This window comes from Tachysurus vachellii, chromosome 7 (assembly GCF_030014155.1).
Source record: "Tachysurus vachellii isolate PV-2020 chromosome 7, HZAU_Pvac_v1, whole genome shotgun sequence".
In the NCBI taxonomy this organism is placed as follows: domain Eukaryota; kingdom Metazoa; phylum Chordata; class Actinopteri; order Siluriformes; family Bagridae; genus Tachysurus; species Tachysurus vachellii.
The window spans coordinates 8,727,288-8,753,737 of NC_083466.1; the positions used below are offsets into that span (position 1 = coordinate 8,727,288).

Below are 26,450 nucleotides of genomic sequence, written 5' to 3' on the forward strand. Positions count from 1 at the left end.
TGCGCCCCCTATGTGTGCTTACCTCTTAAAAACATTATAACGAACCGTGACAAGTGACTTTTAAACTTTTAAAATTTATGTTAACTATTAATATTTAAGTCACAAATATCACATAGATCAAATAATGAATTAGCTATTTTGCATACACATGCATAAAATAAACAGCGTAGTGCAAATACAAATGCATTGTTTACTCCACACTGAGGGCTCCATAAAGCAGTTTTTTTATTATAGTTTACTAAAAAGTATTTTACATGCTAGGATAAAATGAGATATTTTTAAGATTTTGAGATATTACATGCTATGAGATATTTATATTTATTATTACGATCAGATTGAGCTTTTTGTTAGTGCATACACACACACACACACACACACACACACACACACACACACACACACACACACACACACACACACAGGTCTTATTTATACACACAAATAGAAAACTCTATGTGGAGTAAATGCAAGACTGGTACAGACTTCAGATTGGTACAGAAATCTATTTAATTATCTACCCAAACGAAATCTTGCCATTTAACTATTAAAACGATGTTTACTGACGGTCTGAGATCTGAACACCTTTACCAAAGACTGAAGAGGTGGGTTCGCTGTGTCCTACGTCACGAGGACACGCCCGCATGCCTTTCAAACCCTGTCTTAAAGGTCCCAGGCGAGCGCACTGGAGGTACTCGCACCGTCAGCGCTGTGGTGTCAACTCCTGCTCCCTTTGCCCGGATGAGAAAGTAAACTTGGTGAATTGTTTAGGTTTTTTGTAAAGGATGGCTCTGGCCGATGCGCTTCTGCCACCCATTGCTGGTTTTTCCAGCACTCAGATTTTGGATGAAAAACATGCTGAAATCCTAAGAGTAAGTAAAAAAATTGGTGTTACAAAGTTTGACTAATATAGACTAGATCTAATGGCAGTTTTATGTTGTCTTTAAACAATCCATCTGTCTTTTAAAGAATGCATGACTAAAGTTATATTTGTGTCTTATAGGAATGGTCCACTGATCACTCCGAAATCGGGACAAAACCCCGCGTCGAAGTTGAATTCAGTATCGTAGAGTCCCCGCTACTGAGCAAGGACGAGGACGAGCTTTCCAGGTTTCTGGATCTCGAGTTTATTCTGTCTAACTCGATGGCATCACAGAATGAGGCTCCCTCCGTTACCCCGGCGTATCCGTTACCAGAATCACCGGAGAGTTGCAGCGCTGCGTACGACAGCGCCGATTCTGCGCACGGCCTTGTAGCTGAGCTTCTAAGCCCAGGCATGGGCTACCGACCAGATACAGCTCAAGACTACAACCCGAAAGGACATTTTGATACACCGGAATACACTGATTTGAGCATGTTGGACACCAGAAGTCACGCGCACTTGCACCTCGCCAGTCCACACGCTTACAAAATAAAGACCGAGCGGCGCGAGCAGCCATGTATGATGGCCAACGACTACACGGGACACTTTTATGGACAGAAGGTTCACGGTGTTTCTCCCGTGCAGCCGTTTGTCCAGCATATGCACGACGTGTCCCGGGAGGTGAACGTGCACGTGGCGCAGCAGCAACAGCACTATCCGTATCCACCACAGTATCACGGCGCGCAACACTATCATGGACAATACGCCGTTTTTACGGAGGCCATGAGGGCCCATCACCCGGGTATGCCAGGCACAGTGCTCACGCCACCATCATCACCGTTGCTCGAGCTCTACGGCACTGAGGAGAGCAGACCGAAGAGGGGAAGGCGCGCGTGGGCTCGGAGACGGGCCGCCACGCACAACTGCGAGTTTGCGGGCTGCGGGAAAACCTACACGAAGAGCTCGCACCTGAAGGCGCATATGCGGACGCACACTGGTAAGTGAAGCTAATAACCTACAGGCAGTTTTATCATTTTAATAAGATCGAGAATTATTCAAATACACAAATAACAGATAAATGTAATAGGTAATTAAAAATGTTACAGCGCCCCCTATTGGTGATGTGGTGGATCAAAAGTAAAATTAAAAAAAGAAAATTCTGAAAGGCATCCTCCAAAACTAACCAACAAAAAAAAAAAAGTGATAACCATAAAAAACATATAAACGCCACGGTGGATATGTTTATGTACTGTATTATTTATTAACATGGAGATGCAATCACATTTTTTCCTCACTGGGAAAGCATTGAGATGTAACCAGTCCTATGTCCATGCTCTACAGGTGAAAAGCCATACCACTGTACCTGGGAGGGATGTGGCTGGAAGTTTGCCCGCTCCGACGAACTGACCCGCCACTACAGGAAACACACCGGTCACAGACCTTTCCAGTGCCACCTCTGTGAGAGGGCATTCTCCCGCTCCGACCACCTTGCCCTGCACATGAAGAGACACATGTAAAAACATGCTTTATTTGAAAGGACATTTATTAAAATCAGAGAAGTGGTTCAAGGAGAAAAGGCTAATTCATACACACCTTCCCTTTACCTCACATCAATATTTAACTAGTTTTGCACTGGAGCTCCTTAGCTAATGTACCTAACAAATAATGGAAGCTCATGACCACTAATTAGTATCACCAAAACTTGTGTAAACTATTTTTTTTCTTCATGAACTACTCCTTTATGGCTATACCTGTGTTTGGGCAGCAGGGTTGTAAATATGACAAGGATTGTGTCAAACTTAAATTATAGCAGTATTTAAGAAGAAGATAGATTTGAAAAAAAAAATATATAAATTATTTTGTGCAAACATCGAAGACAGCTTTGTAAAGAAACAGGGCAGGACCCATATTTTTGTATATATTGCTTTTTGTCTTTATTCGTTCAGGCTGAGATGGGGGGATTTGGCATTTGGGGGTTTTAGTAGAATTCAGGATCTTCTTATGCCCCCTGTTTGTACAATGAGTTGTTAGATCTGTTCATATACAATTCAATGTGAACTCAAGGACTTTGACATCAGGTACTCAGTCAGTTTTTTTTTTTTATCAAAATGACATGTTTGTGCAAATATTTTAAACAATTGTATACTACATACTTGAATATTGTGTTTTTTTATGTATATAACCCCTGACAAAGTTTTAAAATACAAAAAGTTGAAAAATCATAAACTGGCTGACTCATTTATTCTTAAATTTCAAATCAAGAGTAATAGCCTACATGGATTACATACACATATACAGTTAAAGCAAGTAGCAGATTGTGCCTTCAGTATTGTAGTGCTGTACACAAGGGTGTGCAAAACTATACCCTTCAATACAATACATGGCTCCAAACACAAATAGTGTAAGATGACGCAAGAGTAATATACACCACACCATGTACCCACAAAATAATTTTCTGGACTGCCTGCTTGGTTAAAAATTGTGCTTATGAAATTCAAACGATTCCATCAATATAACCATATAACTGAAATTCTTATTAGTTGAGATTAATGAGGTCTGGTTTATTTTACTATCATCAGACCACTTGATGTAAGATTATAGGTTATTATATTTATTTATATTTAAGTCACTCCTAATCAGGAACTAACCAAAATGCCCAAAAAAGAACAAAAATTTCTCTGGTGGTGGCTCTATCACACCGTTGGGAAGAGTCACTAAATTTACTCTTTTCTTGCCAATGTCGCCATCTACTGGCTCAAATCAACTTTATAAATGAATCTTATTTACAATCTAACCCTACCTTAGATTTCGTATTAGAAATCATCACAACAAATAAAAATAAACCATCACTGACAGTATGCACAGTACAGGCATATAACTCATCTAATAAGCAATATGTATTAAGATTTATTGAGGTGAATTTGTTTTGATCTGATTCATTACTCATACTTCATGCTTTTACTGGACAAAAGGGAATACTTACTTCTTCTGGATCCTTTTAAACTCTGTTTAGCTAGTGTGCAAATAATATCTGGTTCATGCCAATCTTTTTATAGGTTTGAAATTTTTTTTTACAGATTATACTCTCTCTCACTCACTCACTCACTCATCTTCTACCGCTTATCCAAACTACCTCGGGTCACGGGGAGCCTGTGCCATCTCAGGCGTCATCGGGCATCAAGGCAGGATACACCCTAGACGGAGTGCCAACCCATCGCAGGGCACACACACACTCTCATTCACTCATGCTATCACACACTACGGACAATTTTCCAGAGATGCCAAACAACCTACCATGCATGTCTTTGGACCGGGGGAGGAAACCGGAGTACCCGGAGGAAACCCCCACACACACAAGGCAGAGGCGGGAATCGAACCCCCAACCCTGGAGGTGTGAGGCGACCATGCTAACCACTAAGCCACCGTGCCCCTTAGATTATACTTATAATTGATTATGATTATAATTATACAAATGTATGCAAAACAAATAGTTCTAGGAATTTTTTTTTACATACAGTAAATAATAAGAAAGTGTGAATATAAACTTTTATAGGGTTTATATTTCACAGAAACAGAACAGCAGCACCCACAGGAGCACAGATTTGCTGTCCTCAGTGAAACTGAAAGAGCTCTGGTTATAGAAGACTCAATTAAAATTAGCTAGGCCTTTAGGGGCACCAGCAGCTTCAGTTAGGTCTTCAGTTACACTTTCAAAGGAATTTAATGATGTATGCTTTTTTTGTCTCAGGTTGCTAAGAGTAACGTTGAGGTAAAGGTAGGTAAATTAGCAAAGGTGATGTCTGATGCAGAAATATGCTCTGGCCACATCCCAGTGTGGTGTTGTGATGTATCTTAGTTAGCACAGGATGGTATCTATTCCATTTGGAAAGGTGCTGCTCTAATTTCTTTAGCAAAGATCATAGACTTATAAAACAGGCATAGTTAATCTGTGACAATCCAGAGACAAGGCCAGGAAGCAGAAAAGCAAGCTAAAACAACAGTATGGTAGTCATAATGATAATGATAATGTAGAAATTTTGATTCAGTATCCTGAATATAAAATTAGACCATACAGACTACACAGCCAGCACCTTTGATTAAGCTATGACTTAAATGATCTCGATAAATATTATCTCTTTTACTTGTAAAGCACTTGTTTATGAGAATATTTCCTATAAATTCCTATAAAGTACTGGTAGAACTTTCATCCTTATATGATCTGAAATGATTGAAAAGTGAAGTCTACAGCTCTTGATTTAAGTGCTTTTTCTATACAAATCCCGCATATATTGAACAGCCTTCCGATTAGCATTCAGGACTTAGTCTCAGTATTTAAGTCTCAGCTAAAAACACCCAGATGAGTGTGGTTTCTTTCAAGGTTTATTTCTCCTCTTGTTTCAGGGAGATTTTCTTTGTCATCATTGTTTCTGGATTATTCAATTAAAATACAATAATATACTTAGAATTTATATCTGGGATTTATATTTTTTTCTGTAAAGCTGCTTTTTGACAATGTCCATTATTAAAAGAGCTATGCAAATAAAATATATTTGAATTGTAATACTCAGCAAACAAGAGTCATGAATACGTGAGAGTTGAAAAAACTGCACTCTATAAACTGGGTAGTAAATAGTGTGTCACTACACACTACATAAATGATTGCTATAACTATGTGTGTCACTACACACTACATAACCTCATTTATGTAGTTATGTAGTGTGTAGTGACACACATAGTTGTAGTTGACACACATAGACACATTTATTTAGTAATCATTTATGTAGTTATGTAGTGTGTAGTGACACACTACAATGTAGTTATGTAGTGTGTAGTGACACACTACATAACTACATAAATGATTACTACATAAATGTTTATTATTTCTACATATCTGTGTCGTTGTAGATAAAACAATTGGACACGCAGTTTTTGTCTCCCTCTGTTGGTAGCGTAGATAAATATATATATAAATGTTTTCAAGACAAACATAAACTCACTCACTCATTTTCTACCGCTTTTCCGAACTACCTCGGGTCACGGGGCGCGTCATCGGGCATCAAGGCAGGATACACCCTGGACAGAGTGCCAACCCATCGCAGGGCACACACACACACACACACACTCATTCACCGACGCAATCACACACTGCGGACAATTTTCCAGAGATGCCAATCAACCTACCATGCATGTCTTTGGACCGGGGGAGGAAACCGGAGGTACCCGGAGGAAACCCCGAGGCACGGGGAGAACATGCAAACTCCACACACACAAGGTGGAGGCGGGAATCGAACCCCAACCCTGGAGGTGTGAGGCGAACGTGCTAACCACTAAGCCACCGTGCCCCCCCCAAACATAAACTCATTTAAAAAAAAAAAAATTGGCAAATAAACTACTTTGCTAAATATTTATTCCACATATACTATTTTGGCTACCGTACAAATGACCTCAGAAAATCCTTCATGTATATGTCTTACAAATTTCGTGCAAATCCATGCAAGCACTCATAAGTTAGGGCTGAATAAATAATCCTCTGTCTCATTAATAGTGACTGCCAGGTGGCAGCCATATTGTTTGCACACCAACAACATATTAATTCTGTTTATTATGGGCCCTGTTATGGATTGTGTTATACTAGACATGTGGACTTTCTAGTTCTACTTATTTATCTTTGTCTTTTCTTTTTTCTTTCTTTTTTTTTTTTTTTTTTTTTTTTTTTTTACATATTTTTTCTTTTTCTTTCTTTCTTTCTTTCTTTCTTTCTTTCTTTCTTTCTTTCTTTCTTTCTGCAATCTTTTTATTTTCAATGATTTTGTTTCCTCTCAAGATTCATCTATTGTTACGTGACTTGTATGTGATTTATTTATAAATAATGAATTAATTATTCATTTATTTTGATGTAATTAATTATTTTCACATAATTTTATTACAATATATTATTCACATTGTATTACACGAGTTCACTTGGATTCATGCCATACATATTGTTTGGTAGAACTAACATGTCATTATCTACTAGTTACAGCTAATTTTTATGTGTGGTGTGTGGACATCAGGCCATCACATCCATATTTACCCATTCCAAAAACATGGGCATTAACAGAAAGTTGTTCTCCCATGTGGTTATTCTTGTTATTATAACCTCCACTCTTCTGGAAAGGCTTTCCACTAGATTTTGGAGTGTGGCTTTGTGGATTTGTGCTCATTCATTCATAGAAGCATTAATGAAGTCATGATGTGTGCATTATTCCAATTTATCCCAAAGGTTTAGTCTCCTCAGTTCCAGTAAAAGGAAACTATAACGTTACAGCATACAAAAACATCCTACACAATTGTGGGCTTCCGACTTTGTGGTAATTTCAGGAAAACCCACACACAGGTGTGTCCACAAAACAATGTTTGTAGTTTTGCAGCTTCTTTGCCACTGTTGGTTCTTTTAACAGGGAAATGGATTTATACTGGACAAAAGCATCTACTAAAGGAATAAGATGATGATGAGGAAATGTGATAGTCAGGTGTCCACAAACTCCAAATACTATGATTGTCCAGAACTTTGTTGAAATACTTGTTATGCTTGCTATGCCCTGTTATACACAGTCACAGTACTTTATACGTGTTTGTAATCAAATACTTAATAAAAACAAACAAACGAATCAAGTTTTAATGGAACAAAAGCACGTGAGGATCCAAAACACTATACTAACAAGGAGATGTAAATACAGGAGATTGATAAACAAAACAAATACAACCGGAAGTGACGTTTTCTCCAGCCCTGAGCGGGTGGTTCAAGTTTTGAAGTAACATGGCGATATTTGTGTATCTCTCTGCAAAGGGTTAAACGAAGTTAGTTACAGCAGGGTAGGTTTAAAATAATGAAACCTATTCACAATATAAAGCCATTTGTTATCGTTAATATTATCGCCACGGTATTGAATATATTAACGTCATGTCGATACGGTTTGAACGCCTGTTAATGTAGCTAGCTGCTAAGTGTTAGCAGTAGTTGTTGTTAAGCTAAGCTAACGGCATTCGCAGCTAAAGTGCACTGAACTACATGTATAGCAGTAAAGATAGCTGGTTGGCTCCAGTAGATAGGTTCAGCACATAAACAGTATTACGAAGACTGAACTTAGTTCTTAAAATAAGTCCATATGTATGAAATAAACGGCTGGTTATGTAGCTGACATTGTAAACAATGCACAGCCCAGCAGTGACATAGCAACGTATCACCATGTTGCTAATAAACAAATGTTTTCTACTGTTATGATAAGCTTAGTCTGCTAATCAGCAGTACGGATTCTAATCGGTTTAATTTATATATTAAGTATAAAAGTACCAGGGCTCGGTACAGTATGAGCTGCTTCCAGTTTATAGTTTTACAATATGATCGAATAGTGTTAATCAAAACATTAATTTTAACATTTTCAATAAGAAACTGACGGTTGTTTGTTTATGCATGTCACCCTTGTCTGTTGTTATGTTAAGCAGGTGACAAACCCATCATGGCCAATGGAGAGCTTAGTTTGATTGATAAGAACATTTCAAGGTAATTTCTTATTAACGTTTGTACTTTCTCATCTCTTCTGATTGTTGCATTGTTTTGTATTGTTGTACAAATCTAATTTAACACATCCGTTGCTTCTGAATGTATTTTTAATGTTTGTTAAATATGTTTTTGCATTATGAAGTAAATGTGCTGCACATTTGTGTTTTGCTGTATAGTTTATTAGAGGTTCCATTGAAGTCCACTATTACATCCTTAAATCTTCACTGTAATCGACTGTCAAAGATCGAAGGGTTGGCGACAGCATGGCGTTTACGACATTTGGACCTTTCCTCAAATCACGTTGCTCGTATCGAGGGCCTTGGTGCCCTTTCCTCACTGCGTACCTTAAACCTGTCATGTAACAACATCACAAAGGTGGAAGGTAAAGTGAATCGAAAGTTAATCAGTCAGTTCTTGTATGTCTTTTGTATGTTAAAAAATTGGAGATTTATATTTAATGGCATGTTTCATGACCAGATTTATTTTGCTTAGGTCTTAACGGACTTGTAAACCTTACAAGGCTCAACTTGGCTTATAATCAAATAAACGACCTCACTGGTAATTGCAATGTTGCATTATATTTTAAGATGTTTAACGTTTGATGTAGTATTGTTATGTGAAACTGTGTGAACCATCAGATGTTTTAAAATCAATACTGTGTACATTTAGGTCTCTTACATCTGCATGGAACTGAATTCAAATTAAAACACCTCCAGCTTCATAGCAATCGACTGGACAACATGAATCATCTGCTGCAATGCATGGTGGGACTGCACAATCTGAGAGATGTCACTCTCAGTATGGATGGTGCTGATAATCCTGTCTGCCGTCTACCAGGTTTGCAAATAAACTCTTCCTCTACTTCTCTGCTCTTTATCCAGAGCGACTTGCAGTGGCAGCTTGGTGGACCTGGGATTTGAGCTCACAATTTTCCGAGTGGTAGTCCAACACCTTAACCACTAGGCTACCACATCAACCACATAAATGTAGTGCAATACATAAACATAATGTAAATGTAATTGAAGGCTTGCACAGCATTTTCTGCATTTCAGCCTTTGGACAGTGTTGGTGTTTAGTGTAGTGAGATGGGAAAAGGAATCACTCAAATTTCCAACCATTTAGGCAGTTTTCCAATTGACTACTGTGTTGGATATATTGATACATGTTGGATCAGCTGCACCATCTGTGTTTGTACATATAAAGCATGAAAAGTGAGGAGAAGCTTTTGAAACTTTAACAAGAAAGATTTTTACAAATGATAGCTCAGTGGTTAAAATGTTGGATCAGAAGGATGTGAGTTCATATCCCAGCACTGCCAAGCAGCTGCTGCTGGGACCTTCAGGAACTGATCTGATAAAATGGGATAAATGTAAGTAGCTCTGGACATGTTATTCTGTCAAATGTTGTAAATGTAAGAATGAATTAGTGGCACATCAATTAAAACTCAATAACAACAATACAAACAATAAAAAGCTTGATACTTCCTTCCTTCCTTTTTTCCTTCCGAATCCTCATTGCTTTGCGTGCCAATATTTGTTTTTATTACATCGCATTGTTTATTTATTTATTTTATACATTTATGGGCACAGCCACATGTAAGATAATAATACTCAACAAAATTGGTCCTATCTTTGAAAAATTGATACACCACCTTATTTTCACACCACCTTCGATAGCCCTGACCTGGTTTATTCTGTTTGTGTTAAAGATATATATGCACTTAAAATAAATAATCTTAGAAGCAGCATCTTGCATGCTCTTTTGTGAAGGCTTTTCACATATGTTAGAACTTTTGTTAAGTGCTCATACACATGTCCTGTGTTCTGCATGTTATTTTTACATACAGGCTACAGGGATATGGTGCTGCAGCCTTTGCAACAAATCTCTACGCTAGATGGAGAAGATAGATTGGGAAATCCCACTTCACCGAAGGATGACAGCCCGATGGACATCCCAGGACTGGAGGATTTTGTGGAGTTTCTGATTTCAACAGACACTAGTGTGAATGTCGAGCCGGTGAACGTTTTCTTCCTTTTAAGTAAATCGCCAAGGATGATCTTTAATGTTTAGGTTTGCGGTGTGATTTTGGAATGATTCAGTACCGTGTTTATGAAATCTGTAGTAGGTGTAACGATATCGCAAAGAAGGATTACTCTTATGATTTAGAAAGAAAATGATTCTAGATTATTTCAACAAGCCCAGCATGATCCACCTAAAGAGTCCATTTTAACATAGTCTACTAGTTTCTTTAATAAATAACTAACCACCTAAAAAATGATGCCATTGGTTTCTAACCTATTACATAAGATCATAAGACTATTTCATCATTACTCTTTAATACTGTTACACACGGTTACTGTGTACACTTGCAGCCAGAATAGCTAATTGGTTTTCTTCTTCCCAAAGGTCCTATCGGATGCTTCTTTCCCCACTCCGAGGATTGACGATGTTCTGACACAGTTTCGGCATCGCAATAGAGTTTTAACTGTGCCTGCTGAAACACAAGTTCAGGAGCGCTCAGGGAACCAGATAAATGAGCTCCGGATTAAAAAGTTGGAGCAGCAGGTGTCCCAACTTTTCCAGAAGGTAAAACAGGACCCTGTATAAGTGTTCCTTTTATTTTTGGGAGCTTTTTATTTTTGTTCTGAGAGTTTCTGCTTGTCACAGGCTCCGGTTGCTGATGGCTGTAACGCGAGCTCTGCATTGCAGTCTGTGGTACAGAAGGCAAAAAGGGACACAGATCTCACATCAGAGAGTGAGTATGACAGCACAAATGAGAAACTGCAACACTCCAGTGTCCGCCGGACCAAAATCCCAACAGCGAAGAAGCTGGGAAAAGGCAAACAGTCTGACAGGTAACCACCATTTCCAGTGTAACTTGAATTCTAGATCTTGATTCCAATGTTAAGGTTATTTCTGAAATTCTGTAAAGCACATGATTACAATGCCTTCACAAAAGGTGGATGTTATTATAATCGCAAAGAGGAACTAAAACTGCAATAAGATGCTTAAAAAACTATGATGGCCAGCTGTTGACATAATTTTGACTAAATGGATTACTGTAAACTATACAGTGACTTCAGGGACTAAGAATACTACTGAGAACAAAATATTTATATTCCTCTAGAATTCTGTTGGCATCAATTAAAGAATAATTAAATAAAGACCAAAAAATGCATAAATGAAGACAAATAAATCTAACCATTCAATTTTTAGGAAAGTAAAAGTTTTTTGCTACTAATATATGTTAATAATTAGTCAAAGTCCTCTCAGCTTTTGTCTTTTAGCCAGAGACCTTGAACTTTTATGGGGTTTTGTGGCCATCGCTACATGCAAGTGAGCCATGCTACGAAGGCATTTTTAATTTATAGGAGATTAATACAGTTTATGTTGTTAATTTACAGTTATGATTTGTAATTTTATCATTTTACTTTGGTTTACATAAACGTTTACTCGCAACTCAAAAAGTCTGGAAAGAAAAACTGGAATTAGACTGAACAGGATCTTGCAGTAGTTTGTCTTGCAGACAAGCTTGCAGTAGTCTTATATAATTAATAGGTATTGAAGGAGCAAGAGCGCTGTTGTACTGAATATTGGCACAGCAGTATAGATTAACTAGAATTATATTAACTAACTGACATTTCAGGCACAATATGGCAAAATATTTGACTTATTTTTGCTACTTCATGGACATTGTTCCCATAGGATGCTGGATGCATCATTGTGTGCTGCTATGCAAATTTCATGCAGCAGCGATTGCAGTGTAACTGACGGTTGCTGGAATCGCAAATTTATGTAATGATCCCAGAATATCAGAGTGATATAAACCATGTAATGCACCAGTACTGTCAGAATAAATATCACACTAATATAATATAGCAATAATACCACCATTGGAACCTCACTTATCCAATGAAATTAGTGAAATGGAGCTAACTTTATGTAAAACAAACCTTTATGTTTTATTCTGTATTGAACACACACGATTAGGAGCTTTTGTCTAGTTTGTGAAGGCATCTTTACCGGGCAATATTTGTTTTTTTGTGGCCGTTATTGTGAAGGTCTGAAATGATGTCTGTTTTCACCGCAGTGAAGCAAGCACACAAAAGCACAGGAGTTTAAAGTGCACTGCTGGCTCTGGGCAGAGGGCAACCGTCCAACCTGTGGGGGTAACAGAAAGAACAAAGAAAGGCCCCAGAGCTCGCCAGGTGACTCCAGATAAAAACTTTAATGACACACAACAGGAGACTTACAGGGTATGTAGACTGGTGTGGGCATTTCATTGTTCTTTGAGTATTCCCAAATTGTTCAAGATCTAAACAGAATAAATGATTGTGTGTGTCTGCATGCGTAGGTGATAGTGGAAGAGCGGGATCAGGAGCGGGAACGGCGCTGGAAGGCAGAGCAGGCTGTGAAGAAGCTTACAGAGCAGGTGAAGGGGCTGCAAACACAGGCCACAGAAGAGAAAGAACTCCAGAGCCTGGCCTTGCACACAACTGATAGGTGAGTGTATAATATAAGGTGTGTAATTAAAGGACTGTTAATAAAAGGAGTAAATGAGATCCTTTTACTTTTTACTAAAACCAAAATGATTCCAGGATGTTTTCTCACATGCTTGCTTTTATAAAACATAATTTAATACTTATATTTGGGACCTGCTCTTCTCAAAACATACTCTTCTGCTTTTAGATACCTGTATAGGTTGCTCTAAGTAAACATTCCATTAACATAAAGAGGAAATATTTGATCCATCCAAGTGTTATTTACCATCATAACCACTGCCTCGATTGCACTCAGGCTGAAGGAGTTGTTGCTAAAGGAACGTTCAGAGCGGTCAGCACATCAGTCTCGAGTGGAGGAGCTGGAGGAACGATATACAAACGCAGCACAACAACTAGAGCAACTGCGCAGCCATGAAGCACAATACAAGGATGCACTTCACGGTTTGCAGGAGAGTGTTTCCCAACAAGAGGCCCTCAGGGCCACTCAGCAGGTTGAGGAGGTAAATACTGTTCCTAATGTTATCCAAAGCACTTCTATCTAAATTAGGTTCATAGAAAAAAAGGTTGATTCACATCACATCGTTGATACAAAGATTTGGTTTCATCATCTTTTACTATATTTTTTCTCTATTAGCGTACAAACATGTTTTATGAACCCCATTTTTCTTATTTTAGATGAAGAGAAAGCAAGAGCTGGAGAACAAATGCGCTGTTCTGAAGAGAGAGGTCGAACTACTTCAAGCATCTGTGCGGCAGCATAAAGATAAGCTACAGCAACTGCAAGAGCTCCTGACCTCAAGAGAGGAAGCACACAGGTGTGTACTTTATCATCATCTGATCTAAAAAAAACAACAAACCGAACATGAGTAAATCATGAGTAAGACAGGGCCTGTTGTTTGACACAGGGGGTTTTTGTACTGTTTGTACCGTTTTAGTTCTAAAATGTGAATGAATGTGTTGCCTTACTTATTTAACTAGTTTTCTATTTCTGTATAGCTGTTTGTCTGCTATACCAGTTTAGTAACTCTGTATTGTCTTCATCAACATATCGAGACATTTGACATGACTTATCCGTATGGCTCAGGAAGGAGCTGGCATCACGGCTCATTCCAGGTAGTGCTGAGTTTCGGGAAGCTGTGTCGAAGGAAGTGGAGGCTGTGGAGCATAGACACTCTCAGAGACACCGTGAGGTGGAGCAGAAACTGGTTGATGCACAGCACCAGTATGCCACCCTGGAGGATGAGTTCCGCATGGCTCTAACCATCGAAGCCAATCGCTTTTCGGAGGTAGGGTCTAGGGCAAGCTCTGAGTTCAATTTATTATTCCTATGAGGTTGTGGATTCATTTAATGATTTCATTGTACTCATGGCAATGCTAATGGATGATTTTTGCACTTACTCTATTGTTTAATTCTAAATGAGCATTTTTGTGCAGTATAACAAATATGCACAGATTTTTGAATCTCTATGGATAACAGTATCAGTCAAATTAATTTCTTCTTCTCATCTTTTACATCTGAAGTGGCAATTAAGCCGGAATCCAACCTAAACATGCTGTGTGTCATTCCTGGGATTTAAACTATCCCATTGCTATCTTTTTACTGATCATAAATTGGCATTAATTCACTTGCAGTTCGGTTAACTACAATACCTGCCAAAAATATTGATAAACCAAGGCATGCCATGATCTGTATTCATGAGTGATTGAGTGTATGTTGTGATCTTCTGCATGCAATCAGGTGAAAGAGGGCTTTGAGCAGGTTTCTGCTGAGCTTGCTGAGGTGAAGATAGCTTTGACCTCATCTCAGCAGAGAGAGAAGCAGTCAAGTTCTCTAGTGCAGGAGCTCACAGCTATGGTGAAGGAGCAGAAAACGCGCATAGCTGAGCTGATCAAAGCCAAACGTGATGCTGTAACAGATTTAAAGGTAAGGACCTATGTACTTTATTTAATCAGTTTCTAACACAACAACAAGGGGGCTATAATAGATTATAGTGACGTGACATACGGCTAAGTATGGTGACCCATACTCAGAATTCGTTCTCTCCTATTTAACCCATCCAAAGTGCACACACACAGCAGTGAACACACACTGTGAACACACACCCAGAGCAGTGGGCAGCCATTTATGCTGCGGCGCCCGGGAGCAGTTGGGGGGGGGTTGGTGCCTTGCTCAAGGGCACCTCAGTCATGGCCGGCCCGAGACTTGAACCCACAACCTTAGGGTTACGAGTCAGACTCTCTAATCATTAGGCCACGACTTCAATACTATGAAGCACAAAATATTTCTAAAGCCTTTGGCTACCATCAGTCCTTTATTAGTTTACAAAAATGGAAGAACATCAGCCCTGAGCACAGTTACATTGAAATGCTTTAGTGTGATCTGGCGTAGATTTATCAAATAAGTTCAAGATAATGAAACCAAAATGATCAAAGCAAAACTTTGGACAAATGTTCCTACAATTTGCTGGAGTTCCTCTTTAACAGACCCCTCATGGGTTCAATAGATAGAGAAAGAGTTAGAAAATAAAATAGTACAACATGGAACAAGATGAGAAAATAAATTGTTGTGTGCTTTAGGCAAGATTGCGGACTCTGGAGGCAGGAGCAGAGGAGGACAGGCGTATAAACATTCAACTGGAACTTCTGAAGAAGGACAAATCCAAGCTGCTCTCACAGCTCTCTGCTCAGGAGACTGTGATAGAAGGACTCAGAGCGGAGAGAAGACTCTGGGGACAGGAGCTTGCCCAGCAAGGTACCCGGGACACGTGTACCACAGATCTTAGAATTATTTTTAACCTGGTTTACTCTCTATATTACTTTTAACCTTTCTTGTGGACTTTGGTTTGGTATAGTCATTTGTCAGATGCTATTACCAAAAGCAATTTGCAAGAAATGCATAATTTTATACTAAGCCTAATAGTGGCCCTTACAGTATTTGTGTGCTATTGTTCTTGTGTTTCTGTGCTAGTGTTTTTTTTTTTGTTTCATCTGAATATTTTAGGAAATTAATAAGTTTATAATTGCACTGAAGAATGATTTTACATCAGCTACTGATGACTTTTTGCTTTAGGAGCATCTCTTGCCCAAGACAGAGGTCGCTTGGAAGCCAAAATTGAGGTCCTGACGACTGAGCTGGAGACCCAGAAGAAGCAGAATCAGAGAGACTACGACTCACTAAAGATCAAAACAAAGATAGTGGATGATCAAACAGAGACGATACGGAAGCTAAAAGAGGTGAATACCCTTACTGTTCTGAAATTCAGTACGACTTGTCTTTAGTGTGCCCTGTTTTCAGAAACTGCATCAATTTCTTTCTGTCTTAGGCAGTGCAGGAAAGGGATGAGCAGCTACGGGCTCTGCGTGAGGAGAATCTGAAGGTACAGAGAAGGTTCCAGAAGGAGCTGGAGGATGAGACGGCTTCAGCAGCAGAGCTCCGAGATGCCGTGGACAAACTCAGTCTCAGAAAAGATGAGCTGAAGCAACAGCTCCTTGACAAGCAGGCTGAGATGGATGAGCTCAAAGATGCATACAGGTATTCACATGGTGTAACTTCATATTACATGTGTGTTCTAGAAATAACTGACACCACAGGTAGCTTTTTTATATCGTCGCTGTCGGGTGGAAACCTCGTATGTCCAAATTTTGTCAATTGGTCAGTCCCCACGTGGGTCTGTTATTTTTACAAGTTATTAACCAATCTAAAGTCTTGAAAATAGCTTGAGCGCAAATCTCATAACTCCATTGGACACTTCAACTGTCCACCTCTTCCTCACTCCGCGGGAGAGTCAAGAAGAGTCGCAACGAATCAACACGTCTTCTGAGGTAAATGTCTTCAAAACACTGGGCTCAAAGAAAAAAAAATCTTGACCCCCGCTAGTTCTGGTGCTCGTCTGAGGCCAGGAATTTAGCGCAAGACAATCCACTGCAACGCGGACTAAACCCTGTGCACTGCAGATAAGGTACGGCGTTTTTTTCATTTGCTGAAAAATAACGGTTTTGGAGATACGAGGATTCCGCCTGACAGCGACAATATAATTGTTCACAGCTTAACTGCCTACTAATTTTAGCATGCAACTCCAGTTGACCCTTCAAAAGTCTTAAATCATGCTTTACAATAAATGTTTGCATTTTATCAATTTAGCTCTGTTTAATTTTTTTTTTTGGGCAGATGAGGTCATGGCAAAAATGTGTGCTTTCACAGATCACAGAATTTGCCGTGCTTTTTACTACCCTTGAATTGCTATTATCATTTTTTATTTTGCTTTGTGTTGGTACCAAAAATTACTTTCTAGATGACATGTGGCATAATATGTTATCCTGAATAGTGTATATATCCATAATCCATAAATATCCATAATATGTTATCCTGAGTGATGTTATTTTTCATCCTTTGCTTGCTTCACCTATCATTTTCAATGGCCATATTATAAAAATAGCACAAACAACAACGTCTTTCTTCAAACCATGTTAGTGCCTCAAGTCGGAAATGGCAGGATAAAGCAGACTTGCTGACCAAACTGGAGCAGCAGGTGAAGCGTATGAAGGAGGGTTTCGATGCTAAAGAGAAAGCACTACTGGAAGAAAAGGATAAAGCTGTTCAAGCACACAAGTAAGAGCAAAGATATAAGCAACACTAACACAGTAAACTCACTTTCACTCGTGGTACTGTACTGACATCCTATCAATTGTTTCTATCCAGGGCAGCGGTGGAGAAACTTCACTGTGTCGATGATGCTTTCCGTAGACAGCTGGAGTCCCTGCAGGCTTCTCATCAGGCTGAGCTGATCCGATTGGCTATTGACAAGCAGAAAAAAATAGAACAGGCCAATCAGAGGGTATTACAAACAAGAACTCCTACTTGTTTATTATTAAGTAGAGAATGATCATGTTAGGTAGAACTCAGGATTTATTTATGGCACATTAAAATATGTAGTGTTTAGTTCATCTGAATCAAACCCTGGTTTGTTTATTCCTCTTGGTGCAGGTTGTGTAGGTAGGTGAGAAAAATACGTTCAGTACCAAATAAACTCTACTGCAGTTTGTTTGCAGTGGAAAGCAGTTTTAACCTAGTAACTTATATCATTTTAAAATAATTTTTAGTGTGTGAATAATGTGCACATTGTGGCCTGTGATCACACTGTGATCCAGGGTGTATTTCCACCTCAAATTGTGTTTCCAGGATACTGTGTTAATACAGCAAAGTACCCTGACCAGGATAAATCTGCTACTGATGATGAATGAATGTTTCTAGTGTCTGCACCATGTTTTCTTCGCCTGGGTCATTTATTTGATTTCAGCATGTAATTGGCTAGAGCTATATTTAGGTTCCTGACAAAAGAATGAAATAATGAAAGTATGAGTAGGTTTAATATCTATCATATCTATTTGCTGCTCATTACATTTTTTTGTTTTTTTTAAATTATTTATTCATCTGCTTTTTTAGTACGCAGTGTTAATCCGAATAGCAGACAAACCAAAAGTATCAATAATGCACTGACTCAGGTTAATAGATGTAAAGGTGCTCTAGTCACAAGTGGATAAGTCAGAGTAGACATGCCAGTTTGTGGTAGTATGATGTAAAAGTAATCCTGATCTTACACACCACACTGTAATAATGATGAACGATGAGTCCAAACTGTTTTTTGTGACCTGTTTGATCTCTTACTGTGCAATAAGAACAAAGGGAGCAAAAATTGTTCCTAAATTGTTAATTCAGTTTCAATTCATTTCAAAGTGAGCATTGTAAGTTCTCTTAGAATGAATTTGCATATTATTATGGTACATTCGAAACAGTGAATACCTGATAATCTGATCTGCTACTAGCTGAGCATTTCCCAGCCTGTTGGTTAAACGTAGTATGAACTTTTAATGTGTTTTTACACAGGTGTATCAGGTGGAGGAAGAAATGAGGCAGCTGCTGGAAGAAACGGAGCAAAACAAACTGGCAACGGAGGAGAAAATGAGGCGCCTCACCAGTGTGCTCAAAGACTTCTAACCACATCGTTCTATTGTTAAATCATTATAAAACATACACAAGCCCCCCCTTGTCTGTAGGATGTTTTTGAAAAAGGCTACTGAACTGTATTTTTGCTTGGCATTGGGGCGATATTCACAATGGAACCCCTTTTGTGCTTTTATTTATATCTTGCTGTATGTTTATAGATTTCTCATTAGGGTCCATTTTTATGCCATATCTATGATTCCATGAAAATGAATCATATTAAATGTACAAAAGACATACACTTGAGTGAGGTGACAAGGAAAATGTAGTTCAGTAAAAAAAAATTTTACACTATTTGCACATCAGTTTTTCAAATTGTTTTTAAAACTTAAGCCTAATTTGTAGCAATAGTGTTTTTACTGAGGTTACACACACAACATTATATATTATATTAATATATATTAATGTATTATAATTGTAAGAATATTTATTATTGTATAGTCATTTCTATCATGTTGTTGTTCAGCTGTTCAATCGAAAGCTTAGAGCTGAATGTGTTTCCTCCCTAAGTTCTCTTTTACTGAGGTGATTAAAACTTTATTTTTTTTAAACACATGTACAGCGTGTATATTATTTAAAATACACTTTGCTAAGCGTTAAACTTTATTAAATATGTTTTACTAAAAATTTTATTAAAAATTACGTTATGCTTCGTGTTTATTTACGTGAACGAGCAACCGATGAAGCCTCACGGTTGCTAAGGTAACCGTAACCTAACGTCATTTCCGTTCATTTAAAAAATCCAGCTCTCTGGCGTTAGTCTGAGGTAGAAAGTGGAAGGGGGCGGAAAAAAAAAACCATGAATAACTTCTCCCCCCCTCCGCTGTTATATAGGTAGTTGTGTTTAACCTAACGATATAAGAATTCCCTCTGTGTGAAGTGTGTGTGTGTTGAGAAAGGACCGTGTATTATGGTACTATGGCTGAGTCGAGCAGCTCGAGCTTTGCTCACTCGGTTCCGAACGGCTCCAGTCGACACGAGAAGAGTTTGGGGCTCCTCGCTATCAAATTCGTTACGTTGCTTCAAGAAACCAAAGACGGCATCCTGGATTTAAAAGTGGTAAATTTTTAAAAACGTTTTTTTTTCCCCCTCACACCGTTTGAGACGATACTGAGGTAACTGAGTCAAGTGACGCTAAGACTCGTATGAATGAGGTGAGCCGATCTGACTCGAGTCTGTCAGGAGTCAAAATGTCAGCATCACGTCATTTAAACCATTTGTTATTTCTTTGTTTAAGGTTGTCACTGTCTGTATGTATCTCAAATAAACAGCTAAGGTTTCAGTGTGAAGGAGTTTCAGCAGGTGATGTGTCTGCTAAACGAGTTACATGCTGTATTAATGTTATTTCATCTCAAACCTTGTCACTAGATCATTTCAAACCTTGCCACTAGAATATCTACACCACACCAAGAACACTTTTTTAAGCAATAAAAGCAGAGCGTTGAAAATTTTGAGTTATTTTTGTACTTGTTGCTAGTTGATATTCTAAGTATATGCAAGTGTTGATGTATTAAAGTCCCTGTGAGCCATAAGGAAATATTTCCTTATTTTATCCCCCTTCCCCCTCCTGCTTTTGTCTTCCACTACCACTAAACCTAATCACTAATCCCACAGTAATGTTCACACCAGGGGTTCTTGTTCTGCCAGCTGTGTCTGTTACTGAAATGTGAACTGGTTTCTGTGCTCTCTTCTTCAGGCTGCAGAGTGCCTGGCCGTCAGACAGAAAAGAAGGATCTACGACATCACAAATGTCCTGGAAGGAATCGGGCTCATCGAGAAAAAGACTAAAAACACCATCCAATGGAAGTGAGTGGAAAGACCGAAGCACCTTTTTTACTTGTTCGAGTTATTGCTCGAATATGTCGTCATGTGTAAATGCTATGCCTCTGTTATCATTTTAGCACGTGTTCACAATGCAGACACTACTGAATGTTAAAACCCAGCTTCATTTGGTGTTAGGGGTGAGAGCTCAGGCTGCCAGCCTCCGGAGATTCTAGAGCAGGTGGAACATCTGAAAGCTCAGATAACTGAGCTGGAGAGGCAAGAAAGGGAACTGGATATGCAGAAATCATGCCTCCAGCAAAGCATCAAACACCTACAAGAAGACCCCAACAGCATCAGATATCCTTTTGAGACTTTTTTTTTCTTGCATGCAGAAGCAGCAAAGTTTGCATGAACACATTTTTTCCCCCTACTTGTTTGGCACAAAAAGTCCACAAAATGTTTTGTATGAATATTCTTCCAGCAAAGTAGCACTGATACATGAAGCCTTAAAACCCACATTTATGGCACTTTAAAATATGTAGTGTTTTCTTATATCCATCTGAATCAAACCCTAGTTTGTTTATTCCTCTTGATGCAGGTTGTGTAGGTAGGTGAGAAAAATACCTACAATAATAAAATTCCTTTATTTTAGCACTTAATACAGCCTCCCTTATACACTGTATTTACCCTGTTTAGGATTAAATAATAGCAAGAAAACCGAACAGCTTGAAAATTAATCAAAACTTTAAGGCTGGAAAAAGTCTTGAAATTTTGCCATAAGAAAGGATCAAGAGCCTTGAACATGCATTCATTTAACAGTTCATTTAAATTACTTACAAATGGGGCAAATAAAAATCTCAGCATATAGCTTTGTAAAACAGATCACTTTTTTTGTGAGTGCTATGTGTTAAATCCTTGATTCAATTGGAGCATTATAATGAAATGATTATTTAATTTCTCTCTCTCTCTCTCTCTCTCTCTCTCTCTCTCTCTCTCTCTCTCTCTCTCTCTCCTCTTTCAGATACTCAAGCATAGATGCACACTTCACAGGGAGATTTATTGCACTTAAAGTGTTAGTGGATTTTATATTGCTGCTTTAATGGTCACTGAGTAAACAGTTGAGGAACTTGAATCTAAACAGTTATCACTATATAGCCAGCAGAGCCTTTTTGTTTACTATGTTTACGTGACTGCAGTTCTAATGCATGAAGACCACTTCAAAGTTCGAGTGGCCGAGTGGCATCGACGTTAATTTCTAGCTAGCATTTTTTATAGATTTTGTTTTTCATTTACAGGGAGCGGTTGTGGCATTTATATGGGGTATTAAAAAACACTTTAGAGTAATCGCTTGTGATGTGGCACAAATCATTACTAACTCTGTATCACAGCCTCTGATTTGTGTAGGCTAAAATCTGAAGTGTACATGTGGAGTTTCTCTGGAATAAGCCTGAAAACCAAGAAGTCCATTGTAATCTCAACACCACCGTTTGGAAAAGTGCAGATAATTATAGGTGCTTAACTGTGGCTGTTGTGAAGAGAGTCCAGTTTTTCTGGTCTCAAGCCAGACTGTTTGGCCCCTTGCCCAGCAGCAGTTCTATGTACTTGGATTGGGAATTTATTTTGAAGACACAATGGTTTCCCCAGAGTCAAAGAATGCTTTAACAAATAAACAGGTTCTGCTTTGCATTAAGTGTTTACCCAGGCAGTGTGCGCAAGTCTTTCCTCCTTATATTCCTTCATTTTGCATACATATAATTATGTGACTCATGAGGACATTTGTGACGTGTTCAGCGGTGACACGCTCCTGGCTGTAATGGCACCCGCAGGGACACAGCTGGAAGTCCCTGTGCCAGAAGTGGTAGGTAACGTTTCAATAATTACTTACTGTGTACAGTAATGAAGTGAGTAAAGGTGTTCAGAAGGAGGTATCAAAAAAAACAACCAGAAGTGACTGGCAGTGAAACTTGAGATGAAAGTCAAGGCTTTTTGACGTAACGGACAACAAACCAGGAATAATTACTCGCAGGTGGGTTTATGCCAAATTATATATATAAAAAAAACGCTGCCATTTATCAAGACAGTCGGGCGTAAACTATCACAACATAGAAAAGGAAACTAAAATGCACTAATTTCTTCTTTCTTGCACAAAAAATCAATTAAATAAAAAAAGGCACCCACTAGTATGTTTAGCCAGTTATAGTTATGTAGTTAATAATAAATATTTGCAATATGCAGTATTTTCCCATCATTAGTCATCATCTTGGGATCAGGCAGCCACGTGGTTAGAAAAGCCATTTCAACTAGTTTATCTTTACAGTTTGTTGCTTTATGTGTATTATCTCAGTCTCAGAATGGCCAGAAGAGATACCAGGTGAATTTGCGAAGCCACTCGACTCCCATCCAGGTGCTGCTGATCAACCGAGAGACTTGTGGCTCCAGACCTGTTGTCTTCTCCGTGCCGCCTCCAGATGACATTTGTGCCATGCCCACTCCCCCCAGCACACCTGCCAGCCTGCAAAAGTACCCCATCACGTCCGAGTCCTGTAGTTTGGAGCACAGCCACCTCAAGAGCCCACTGCCTGAGCACCAGCTCACCCCCTTGTCTACTCCACCTGATGTTCATATGGGTATAAAGTCAACTCCTTGATACACAGATCTATAGGCTAACTGCAGACCTCAAGGTGTTATAACAATTTATACCATTCTTGAATCTGATTGGTCAGAAGGTGTGCATTATTTTCTGATCACACGACTCTGAGATGTTGCAGCTGTAACATGAACAAACTAAAGGTTTATAGTAATGCACTCTTTCTAATATGTAAATGTTGCTATAGTAACGGCTTATATACAGGGACTTGTATGTGAGTGCTCTGTGGAGTCTAAGGCTAATAAAAATGTTTATAGTTGTTGTAACATAAGAGATAACAGGAACCTGTGTGGGTTTGACTTGCGATTGTAAATGTTTAAATAGTATTTAGTAGACATTCCTGAACTAACAGTAACTGCTGGGAAATCGCTGTGGCATAAGAGGAATAAAACACTTACGCACATGCTAAAAAAATAGTCAAATTTAGGGTGATAATTTTAAGAACACTGTAGAATTCTGAAGATATTTCACCACACATTAGTACCTCAGGTAAATGAGTAGAAAAACAGACATGGAAGATGACTGAGATTTCATCCGATGTCTTCTCATCTTGGCTTAATACTTTTAGACATTTGTGGACATTTTTATTTGTTCATTGTTTTCTAGTTTAAACATTTCGTTGTTTCAGAGTGCCACTCTGAGTCCCCTGGCGGTCAGTGCCTGTTGATGCCCGAGCCCCTTGTTGAAGCTGAGACTTCAGCGCAGCCGCATGGAGACCTGGTGGGACAGGATATGCAGTCCATGCTGGATGTAGGAAATCTCCTCCGACTCAACACTGTGGACCAGATGAAGGAGGAGAGAGAGGGTAAGGAGGAACAATAGGTTTATATAGTCTTACGTAATCTCATTCGAACATCATGTTTTTTTTTCTTTGTATTTTTTCACTTACAAATTGAATTTCTGTCTTTTAAAGGTGTTGCTGATCTCATTGATGAGCTCATGTCTTCTGACGGTAACTTCCCTTCTATGAATTTGAATCAGTTGGTCTACTTTTGTGTGATCTGTTGTGGGATTTTTTTTTCCCTTCTTTTTCATATCTCCATGGTGATAGTCATTAGTCATTCCCAGCAATTCTTACCACGTGCATCCATTTATGAATTGAAATGGCAACAAAAGAGAGATTGTTTACTTAAGGAGTGAAGGAATGGCATAAAACCTTAGCGCAGCCTCACTTGAAGCCCTGCCATTAATTCCTTACAGTCCAGGAAGAGTCTCTCTCTGTTTGCTCAGGTGCACCTGCATTGATTTTTGTTTTTGTCTCTGCAGTCTTCCCCCTGTTGCGCCTCTCGCCCAACCACGGTGTGGATTACAATTTCAACCTGGATGACAACGAGGGAGTGTGTGACCTGTTTGATGTGCAGATTCTCAATTATTAAGAAAAGATGAATTCTTCCCTGGACTTTTGGCACAGTTGTCTTCCTCTCCATGGTAACACTCCAGAATATTGGCACTAATAAACGCCAACAAACACATTCGAAACCTTCACTCGGTCCTATCCACTCCACAAAGTGTACTTTGGCCTGAGATCGAATTAATAACCCCCCCCCAACCCTAGTTTTCCTTATATTAAACACTACATTATGAATCTTGATCCCACTATAAGCCACTAACGAGTGATGTAAATAATCAGTCTACACTGACAGTCTACTGTTTAATATATGTTAAAGTGAGGTTGCAACACTTTTGTTTTCATTTTTGTCCTCAGACTTTTCATTTGTTTTGTTTTGCTGCATAGTTACTAGAGCATGTGCCTTAAGATCCCCTTTGAGATGTGGAACGGTGGGGCCACTTGTCTCCTTCTGTTGTTTGTGGTTAGTGTTTGTAAGAGTAATTACACTGCTGCCTTATTTCAATCTTGAAAGTTTACTTGTTGTAAGCTATTTAAAATGTTTTCTTTGTAAAATAATTTGCTTAGGTTTTGTATCTAATTTATCAATTCCAGTACTCTTAAGAGAATGTAATGCTGTTAAGCTGCCTTTAAGAATCTAAAGGTCTAATGGATCAAACACGTGCCTTTTGTAGCACTAATCTAAGTGGTGATTTTTTTTTTTTACTGGTTGTTTTGCACATTTGTTAATAAAAGGATTGCATTAAAAAAATCTTATCTCACTGAATATATAAATATATCACAGATCTTTACACAGGCAATTCAATCATAAGTTCATTGGTAATGCAGTAATCATCTGACTCGAGTCAGTGTAAATGGTGAATTGTCAAACTTTAAGAGTGTGTGTGAAATGTTTTTTTTCTATTCGCTATGTTTTTAAACCTATCATTTGTTCCTCTAACGGCAAGAATATCACGGTCATCTACAGTATCTGGTACTGCATACACACGGTCAGCTTTATTACAGAGCAGCACAGTGCATCAAATCCTACTGATGCACATCGAGAGCTTTGAATGCTGTTTAGAAACATCAGGAAGTGGAAAATTTATGATCTCTATGACTTTGGTTGTGGCATGACCAGAGAGGCTGGTTTGCATGTTTCAGAAACAAGAAGTCTCTAGAGTTTAAACAGAAAAGTGTTGAAGGAAAAACAACAACAGTGACCATTTAGGTGGAAATCCCTTGTTGAAAAGGGAGCACACCTGAAAATAGGCAGATTGCGTCCAGTACCACAATATCAAACTTGATATTGATATTGTGCCACAATATCAAACTTGAGACGGATGAGCTTATAACAACAGAAGACCACGTTGGGTTCTGCTACTAAACAGTTAAAAAATACAAGAATCTGAGTCTCTTGCAGCCACAGACTTGCTGTACAACTTGGGTTTGTCTGAGAATAAAAACAGTACAATACAGTGTTTATTTGTCATCTATTTGTATTGTTAAAGATATCATGCTTGCCAACAGAGGGAATAAAGCTGTTAGAAAGCTTGAGCTTTCCCATGTTTCCCCATGGTGCTATCATCAGCAACTAAAATCACTAACTAAAAGCACTTTTAAATTCATACTTTTACTAAGTTTGGGTTTACCATCTTTAACATTTAGTTTTTTAGGCAAATCTGAAGCTTTATTTATTTAATTAATTGCATGTTTAATTAATTAAAGAAAAGAGATTAAATATTTTTTCTGACCACCTTTTCTTTGATGGCCACGAGAGGGCAGTAGACACAAATATCCAAATGAT

General features: G+C 38.6%; 3 protein-coding genes across 5 annotated transcripts; all 3 read left to right on the plus strand.

The window, feature by feature from the left end:
- Positions 1-672: 672 nt before the first annotated feature.
- On the plus strand, positions 673-3,085 carry klf17 (Kruppel like factor 17). The gene is made up of 3 exons (XM_060874051.1): positions 673-869; positions 1,001-1,856; positions 2,201-3,085. Exons 1-3 carry the CDS (start codon positions 783-785, stop codon positions 2,374-2,376), a joined length of 1,119 nt encoding a protein of 372 aa, XP_060730034.1. The 5' UTR covers positions 673-782; the 3' UTR covers positions 2,377-3,085.
- Positions 3,086-7,628: 4,543 nt separating this feature from the next.
- Positions 7,629-19,293, plus strand: lrrcc1 (leucine rich repeat and coiled-coil centrosomal protein 1). 3 transcript variants are annotated; one of them, XM_060874055.1, is made up of 20 exons: positions 7,629-7,714; positions 8,345-8,402; positions 8,579-8,784; positions 8,895-8,960; positions 9,072-9,239; positions 10,249-10,403; positions 10,809-10,988; positions 11,070-11,257; positions 12,493-12,658; positions 12,757-12,905; positions 13,200-13,404; positions 13,580-13,719; positions 13,989-14,190; positions 14,643-14,828; positions 15,482-15,656; positions 15,975-16,138; positions 16,228-16,436; positions 17,376-17,513; positions 17,604-17,739; positions 18,789-19,293. In XM_060874055.1, the coding sequence occupies exons 2-20, from the start codon at positions 8,359-8,361 to the stop codon at positions 18,897-18,899; spliced, it is 2,988 nt and encodes a 995-aa protein (XP_060730038.1). In that variant the 5' UTR covers positions 7,629-7,714; positions 8,345-8,358; the 3' UTR covers positions 18,900-19,293. The 3 variants fall into 3 exon arrangements, with proteins under 3 accessions (XP_060730038.1, XP_060730035.1, XP_060730037.1); XM_060874052.1 differs by having other exon boundaries at positions 10,249-10,418; positions 18,789-19,292; XM_060874054.1 differs by having other exon boundaries at positions 7,643-7,714; positions 8,342-8,402; positions 10,249-10,418.
- A 391-nt stretch (positions 19,294-19,684) lies between these two features.
- e2f5 (E2F transcription factor 5) lies at positions 19,685-25,163 on the plus strand. Its single transcript, XM_060873416.1, has 8 exons — positions 19,685-19,964; positions 20,602-20,711; positions 20,865-21,026; positions 22,419-22,527; positions 23,014-23,296; positions 23,945-24,121; positions 24,230-24,268; positions 24,583-25,163. Exons 1-8 carry the CDS (start codon positions 19,824-19,826, stop codon positions 24,690-24,692), a joined length of 1,131 nt encoding a protein of 376 aa, XP_060729399.1. The 5' UTR covers positions 19,685-19,823; the 3' UTR covers positions 24,693-25,163.
- Positions 25,164-26,450: the final 1,287 nt, after the last annotated feature.